General features: G+C 44.2%; 1 protein-coding gene across 1 annotated transcript; it reads left to right on the plus strand.

Moving 5' to 3' along the window:
- Positions 1 to 7,136: 7,136 nt before the first annotated feature.
- On the plus strand, positions 7,137 to 8,090 carry LOC103553757 (olfactory receptor 51G2-like). Its single transcript, XM_008524466.2, has one exon. It carries the CDS (start codon positions 7,137 to 7,139, stop codon positions 8,088 to 8,090), a length of 954 nt encoding a protein of 317 aa, XP_008522688.2.
- Positions 8,091 to 8,591: the final 501 nt, after the last annotated feature.

Genomic DNA, 8,591 nt, shown 5'->3' on the forward strand with positions numbered 1-8,591 from the left:
CTAACACACTCGTCTCTTTGGTTACACTGCCTGATTTCTCTTCAGCAGAATTTGGAGAGAGCTTATACTCATTCTCCCTGGAAATGGAAATTCCTCACGGCCTCTGTTGCCCCAAAAGGACAGAGTATGTCCCAGTCCAGAATCATCCTCTTGGTCCTCATCTGCCTCCATCTGTCACCAGATAATTCATGGGGCTGGCTCTTTGGGAAGAGCAGGTGCTCAGTATAGGGTCCCTCAGTGCAGTATCCTTCTGGTGCCCCCTATGAAAAATCATCAGGATGCACTACCCAATGCTTCCTTCCAAGTCCCAGAGATGCCTAGCCCAGCACTCAGGGGGCTCAGGAAGTTCAACTATGAAAATCTCTCGGATTTGCACCCAGATCCCAGAAGGCCTGTTATTTCCCTCCCTCCACCAGGAGGATTATAAAGTACTGGTCTTTACTGACACAGAAAAAATGCTTTTCACACACAGGGGAACAGATGAGAGGAGACACAAGCTCTGCAGCTATGGTGAGTGCCAGGACTAGGATGTCAAAGCTGGGGCCCGGGTGAGGAGACGGAGAACCAAGCCTCACACCACGAGCCCACACCAGTGTTTCTGCCTCCAGGCACACTGAACCGTCTCTGGGTAGGGCAGGCAGCTACCCTCCAGGTCTTTCTACAACCTGAGAGGTGAGAGTTACCTCAAGGCCTTTGCTCATCCTCCCTCTTACAACATAATGGCCTTGGGTGGGCATCTGTCTTGAGTTCTTATCACACCAATGCCCTCTTTGAGTTTGATTGTTCCTTGCTGAGAAACATGCTCACCTCATGATAAAAGAAAACACTGCTCTTTCTCAATCCTCAACCAACTAGATAAACCTGGACAAAAAAAACTACAGATGATTCCCCAGGTTCACTGGCAGTGACTGCTCTTAGCACAGGCTGAATCTGACAGGTTTCCTGCATCCTACTGTGGGGCTTCTGATTATGGGGCAAAGATAGGCGTAGAGGATTGACTCTGCCTCAATTTGGGGGCCAGCTCTGGCTCTGTGATCAAACCTCCCCTTAGACAGCATATTCTGACTAGTTTGAGCATGCGTGGAGGGGTCACTTTCCCTCTCATCCTCAGCTAACTCAAGTTGGGAAGGCTTTCAGCTATGTAACAGTTGATCATGTGGACACTTATTAAGGAATTATGATTTCTTGATGAACTCATTTAACCTCATCACAACTCAATGAGGGAAGCACTCAATATTTCCGTTTGACAAGTGAGAACACTAGGGCATAGAGGGTTAAGAAATTCACCCATGGTCAGGTAGCAGATCACTAGTGAAGCCAGGATTCAAACCAGGCAGCCTGGGTCTAGAGCACACACTTGAAGGTGGGAGGAGGGAGGGAAAAGGGATGATTAGGGTCACATGTGAGGGGATGCCCTATAATTAGTGTTCAGGTGGTGAACATGATGGTATACAGAATTCAGGTGGTATACAGAATTCGAAATATGATGTACATCCGAAAAAAATTAAAATTAAAAAAAAATCAAATATCTTCCAATCCTAGAGATATTTCTGACCTATTCCAGACTGTGGTATCTCTTTGTAAACAACCAGGCTTCAGTTAAGTCTGATCAAGGATTTTGCCAACTTTTGAAGTGAGGCAACACTTACCTAGATTTAAAGGGGATCTACTGTTTAAAAATATTTAAGGAGATTAATAATAAAAAAAAGACTGATAGGATCAGATTTATTTAATACTGATTTTTTTCTATGTGGATCCCAAATCTATAAACAAACTAAAACCTTTTGAGGAACTCCCATTGTATTCCTTTGCTCAGATTTCACTGCAATTTCATGGATAGGTTTCAGGATCTGAGTCCTGTATTAAAGCAGTAACCTCTGAGCATCTCTTAGTTTGTATGTGATGTAGGGATGGAGAGAGTGTGGAGGGGAGGACACCTCCCCACACATCCCCCCCCCCGTTCATCCCAGAACATAATAAAAGCTTCAAACTGCTAGAAAGCAGCAGGAGGTGGAGGAGTTCTGAGTTGTTTCTGGGGAGCTGGTGACTCTGAAGACCCTTTGTGACTGCCTAGTTGCAGGTGCCTGGCAAAGACAGGTTTATGCTGGGCTTGGTTCTGAAGAGAGCAGTGTTAGAGCTAATCTTGGCTCCAGCACAACAGCATCACGGGCTTGGGGAAAACTTGGGTCCCCAGCTCCTGGTAGTCCTTGCTAGCCTAGGGCTGCAGTCCAGGGCCTGTTTTTCTGCCACCTCCCTCTTGGACCCAGGTCTGGGCCTTCTTCAGTCCCAGGACTCAGGTGGCAAATCCAGAGGCTTAAATCCTTTTACCTTTTGAGTGCTGGAGACTGATGCCTGGTCTTGTGGGAAAAGAGTCTCTAACCTTCTCTAAGCTGGGTCAGTTCTTTTCAGTGGCTCATAGTTTGGCCATGAGCTATTTGGGGACAGACTTCCCTGATTAGAGAAATCCACAGTCTTGTCACTCTTCATGGTCTTCTGGAAGCTGGATGAGTAAGACGGTTAGAGGGGCAGACAGTGTAGCTTGGTTTTATCCCCACATCCTTGGAAGGGACTGCTCTGCATTGATTCTTGCTCTCTCCCTCTTTGTCTTCTTCCTCTCCCTCTCTCTCATTGTTTTTCTGAGAATAATTATTTTTCTCTCAATGTTATAAACATTGTTATAGTTTTATCATGCTCCTCCTTTGCTCTCTCTGGAGATTGCCTGTTTGAGGAGAAAGTTCTTCCTAAGCTGTGAGCCTATAATTAAATTCACGCAGTAGGCAGCACAGGGACAGTTAATAAGCACACGGGCCCCTTATAGTCTTAGAATTTTTCTAGGGTGAAGTTCAAGGATTGATGCAGTCTGGGATGAGGCAGAGATGGTAAATGAGGGGATCCCACAAATCTGTAATCCTATTTCATCGTCTTTCAGGATGAGAATTTGCAGCATTAATATTAATAATCATCACAGCTAGCAGGCAGAAGCAGTGTTTAAGAATGTGTGCTGGAGTCAGGCTGCTGCCATTTGAACCCTAGCTGATCCACTTTCTTACTTCATGATCTTAGACAAGTTATCCAACTACTTGGAACATCAGTTTTCCCACATGCAAAATAGGAATGAAAATTATACCCACCTCATAAGGCAGTAAGTATTCAATAAATATTAGCCCTTATTAGTATTTTAAGTGCTCATTATGTGCCAGGCACTGTCCTAAGTGCTTTCCATGTATTCTCATTTAATCTTTATAATCATCTCGAGAGAGAAACATTTTCAAAGATTTTAGAGATGAGAGTACTGAGGAACGGACAGGTGCATAAGCTTTGGAGTTGAATGGACAGTGCTGGAAGCCAGTCTCTTCCACTGACTCTGTCACTGACAGGTTCTCTCACCTCTCAGGTCTATTTTCTCACCTACAGAAAGGGGATGATGCCACCCACAGGCTTTAGAAGGAGGGCGACTTCATGAGATAACGGATGTGAAGTCTGAGGCTGTCTCTGCTCATTATTACATTTTAATAAAAGCCTACTATGTACTGAACAGTTTATGGTCTTTCCTGTGTTCACAGCCACTCTTGTGAGGTCAGTAGTATTGTCCTTTTTTCCCATGTCATTTTTTCCCGACGTTTTGTGAACTCCTTCTTGCCCCCACAGCCTTAGAATTGGGGAGGAGGATGTAGCCTCCTTTATATCAGACCCTGCTGCATTCTTGGGTCTTGGGTGTGGGCGGGTTGTGGAACTGGCTTGGCCATTGCATCCAGGGGATGAACCACAATCTGTGTGGAAAAGTTAGGGAAGCTGAGAGTGAGGGAAACAGAGTCCTGGCTGGATTGATCTGAGGATTACTCCTTTAGCAGGGGACAGACTCCTGTCTCAAATGGCTGCATCTGCTTTAGAGGGAGATAGGAGGGAGGGGACAGAAAAACTGGCCTTTCTGTTTTCTTGAGAGCAAAGGATCTAATAACCACAAAGTGCCAGGATCGCTTCTTTTTATTTGAAGCGATTAAGCGAATGGCCTTTGTCTTTAGGCCGGCTTGGATTTAAATTCTGGATCTGTCCCCTAGCTACATGACCTTGAGATAGTTATTTAGCCTCTCTGAGCCCCAATTTCCTCATCAGAAAATGGAAAAATCTCCAACAAGGTTAGAGGATTAAGTAAGCAATATCTGTAGAGAGCATTTATAGAAGATAAATGTGTTACTTTCTCACTCTTACTATAATTTTGTAAGAAAATAAACTTAGGATCCTGAAGAAGGGTCAGAAAGGAGGAGGCATGGAAAAAGGGGGAAAATGGGGTACAGTAAGGTGGATTGAACTCCAGCACAGTGATGTAAGGATCTCTAGGAATCACAGAGAAAGGGGATGTCCAAGTTGCCAAGTGCCTGAGAAGGCAGTTCTGACCTTTCCTCAGGTTGTGGGATTGTGGGCATGTGGTTGTCATTTCACTCTGTTGTGGACAGACTTGTATGAAATGGTATAACGCTATATGGAATGATAGTCAGTGAAAACATTGCTCATGGGTGTGCCCCAAGCTGCTATTTTGCTATGTGGACTAAGTTATTTCCAGAGAAAATCCTTTCCATCTGGGTTCTGGTCTATCAGATAATGCACATCTTGCCTGACAGTTTGGGAAAAGTTTCACCAGCTGTCTGCTAGCACATGGCCTTGAGAATCAGTGCAGAGCTGAGATTGGGATCATTCTCTTCGCAGATGTTTCGCTTTCAGCAAGTTATTCAACCTGAGACTCAGCTCTTTATTGTGAAGATTGCAGATAACATCCTTACTCAGTGTCTGGCACATGGTCAATAAATGATAGCAACTATTCTTATCATTAATAATCGTCATCAGAAACCAATTGGTAGAATTCTGCACGCTTATGTTGGAACCAACAATAACATTCCTTTAGGGTAGTCCTACCTTATGTCAATTTTCATTGCTATAGGCCATTTCCTAGAACAGTACTTGACACGTAACAGAAAGTTAGTTTAGGAAGATAATAATTGTAAAGCGAATCAAATCTTCTACTCATTCTTTCAACAAATAGAGTTGAATGACGGAAGGATAGAAAAAGAGCATAGGAAGACGTACAAAAGAATATATACTGCATGGTTCTAAGAGGCAAAATTATTCTGTGGTATTAGAAGTCGGGATGGTGGTTATCACAGAAAGGATGGGGTGCCTGGAAGGAGTCACAGGGGTTTCTGTGGGGGCTGACAATATTCTATTTCTTGATCTGGGTGCTTGTTACATGGATGTGTTCACTTTGAGGACATTCACTGAGCTTTAAAGTTATGATATATAGGCTAATCTATGTATATTTTATATTTCAACAAAAAAGATATTTTAATTATCAAATATGGTAAATTTGGTGAGTAGAAAGATGTCTCATGAGGAGTGTTTATAATGCTCAGGGGAGAGGTGAATGAGTAGGCTGCAGATATAGGATGGACAAGGCCCTTCCCCTTCTGGACCTGGTGTAAAGATCTTGCTTAGACCTGATTCTGCAGCACCAGGGACCGTTGAGGACATTAAACAAAATTATGACAGGAGACATCTTCCTAAACCAAATCTGATCATTGTGTTTCCTCTCTACGCACATCCTCATTTAAATGACCATACTTGTCTTTTCTTAAGTATTTTGATGATTCTAATGGAATTGTGGATGATGAATCAGATTACATAAAGACTGAAGAAAGTGGGCAGGCTGTTGTAATATCTAGGGAAATGATGGTGCTTTTGGCCAGATTAGTTTCACTGGGATCTGAAAAGAGGATAGTTCAAATATAGTTGATTTGGGGAATATGTTACAGAGTGAGAGTTTTTTTACTCTGGAGATTTCATGGATAACAGGAAAGGGAGGAAGGCCTGACAGATATCGGAGGGTGAGCTTTGGGGAAAAAGTTGCGGAACTGCAATTTGTGGTTCTGCAGGACATCAATTTACAATGCAAATGGATGTAAAGATACCCAATAGACAAATGGAGATGCAGTCCTGTTGCTGAGGAGAGAAGCTGGGGAGACTGCATAGCCTGAAAGCGCTATGTGAAGTTCTGGGAATGGATGAGCTCACACACTACACTCCGGGCTCCTGTTCAACATTATTAATCCTGGGGTTCTGGAAGCTCACGCATCTCTGCCTGACTCTTCAGGTGGTGCCCCTTAAGACCTGTCAGCCTCACTCTTCTGCCCACAGTGAGGAGAACTTCAAAATACTTGGGCCTGTCATAATAGCTTTTATGGTAAGAGGGCTGAAAAAGAGATATTTAAGAGGAAAATGCCTTCTAATTGAGTCCATATCCACAGGACTAGCTCACAGGCAGAGTCAGAAGAAAATGCCCCAGCTTTAAGTCAATAAGGTGGAGGTGGGGTGGGGGAAGAAGGAGTTTAACAGAAGTGAATGCATCTGAGATCCCATCTTGTTTACCAGACTTACCTTTGAAGAACTCTTGAATATTTCCTTTTAGACAACCTATCTCCACAGGAGAGAAAGTTGTCACCATTGAACACATCCAAAACAACTTATTTTGGGCCCCAAAGGCATTTCCACAAAAGAAATACAGAATATGTTGGTTTCATAAGAGCACCAGAGGAAAAACCAGCCTCCTCCGAGGATGGTTTTAAAAATACATCATTTGTTTGAATGAGTCCTTTCTGGTGTATTTGTTAACAGATATATCAGACTGCGGAAAACCTGCCCCTAAGAATAAATCGAAATGGAGTCTAAAGTGCTTGTTCCTGAAGTGATCCTAAACTTCAACAGAAAATTATTCTCCTTTCTTCATTATTTAGTCTGAGAAGACATTTCGGAGGTAAGCTTTCAGGTATAGCTTAAGTGAAACAAAGAGTTTGTTTTATAGGCCAAAGAGAAGACAGTTGCTGTGTGGCTAAAGAGCCATAAACAATAAGCAGAGAGCAACTTATAAAATTTATTTAATACAACTTTATTAAAAGAGAAGATTAAATTAGCCAGGACATAGAAGGCAATGGGGCTCCTACAGGAATGAGGTTTCTTTCACAGCCTGAGAAAGGCTTATGGGGCGACTCTTACTTCCCAGCCCACACTTAGTAGGGACTTTATAAGTGATGAGCACATGAACAAATGCCTCTTACTTCTAGGGTGGACAACTCCCTCCTGGAATCACTATGTTCTCCTGCAACACCAGCACTTCTGGTTGTCCTACCTTCCTCCTCACTGGCTTTCCAGGCCTGGAAGCCTTTCATCATTGGGTTTCCATCCCCATCAACCTCATCTGTACGGTTTCTCTCCTGGGTAACGGTATCATCCTCTTCCTGATCTGCACAGATCCAACCTTACACGAACCCATGTACATCTTCTTGTCCATGTTGGCAGCCTCTGATCTGGGCCTCTGTGCCTCTACCTTCCCCACCATGGTGTGGCTCTTTTGGCTGGGTACTCGAGAGCTGCCCTTCGATCTCTGTGCAGCACAGATGTTCTTCATCCATGCCTTCACCTATGTGGAGTCAGGGGTGCTGCTAGCCATGGCCTTTGATCGCTGTGTTGCCATCCGGGACCCTCTGCACTACGCCACAATTCTCACCCACTCAGCCACGGCCAAAGTGGGAGGTGCCATCCTGGTCAGGGCTGTCCTGCTCAACCTCCCGGGACCCCTCCTCCTGCGGCGTCTGCTCTTTCCTCAGGTCAGTGTACTCTCTCACTGTTACTGCCTGCACTGTGACCTTGTGGGATTGGCCTGCTCAGACACCCAGATCAATAGCTTGGTTGGCCTGGTCTCCATCCTCCTCTCCCTGGGCCTGGACTCATCCCTCATCCTGCTCTCATATGCCCTGATCCTATGGACTGTGCTGAGCATTGCGTCACCTGGGGAACGGCTCAAGGCACTCAACACGTGTGTCTCACACCTCTGCATTGTTCTCATCTTTTATTTGCCCAAACTGGGGCTGTCTGTGTTGCACCGTGTAGAGAAGCACAGCTACCCTGCTCTGGCAGTGCTTATGGCCAACCTGCACTTCTTGGTCCCACCTTTCATGAACCCCATTGTCTACTGCATCAAGTCTAAGCAGATCCGTCAGGGTATCCTAAAGTGGTTCCAACAGAAAAGGGTTGATACCTCCTAGGACAGCAGAAGGACCTAGTAGCATGTGACCCCTGTGGGTCAACCTGGGTCTTCAGTTGGGGAGGATTAGTAGTAGAGAGCTAACTTTTGAGGTTTTTGAATGATTCAGCTCTTACTGTTGAGACTTTTGTGGGGCACTATCAGCTTCTATAGTTAGTTTTTGGGCACTGAGACCATTGGAAAGCATATTGAACTATCACTTGATAATCCTCTCATTGCTCTGATTAGAGCTGAACCATTTCAGACTCACACATACTGTAACATCTCCTTACCTAGGGGACTTAACCACACTCAGAGGATATGTGTGCATATCTATTTGTTCAGGCACCTCTCTCCTTTCCCTACCAAACTTCTTTCCCATTTTATTTCTAAGCCTAGGGAACTATATTCCTATTATATATAAGTAAGAATATTATGTATAAGTAGGCTATATTCACCTTAACTCTGGCCCTCTTCTCCCAAACTTAGTATTAACCAGCTCATATACCCAGAATTAGAAAAG

The sequence above is a fragment of the Equus przewalskii genome, chromosome 6, assembly GCF_037783145.1.
Source record: "Equus przewalskii isolate Varuska chromosome 6, EquPr2, whole genome shotgun sequence".
Lineage (NCBI taxonomy): Eukaryota > Metazoa > Chordata > Mammalia > Perissodactyla > Equidae > Equus > Equus przewalskii.

Excerpts from the sequence above, each read along its gene's own strand:
- LOC103553757 (XM_008524466.2), top strand. The coding sequence starts at position 7,137 with ATGTTCTCCTGCAACACCAGCACTTCTGGTTGTCCTACCTTCCTCCTC.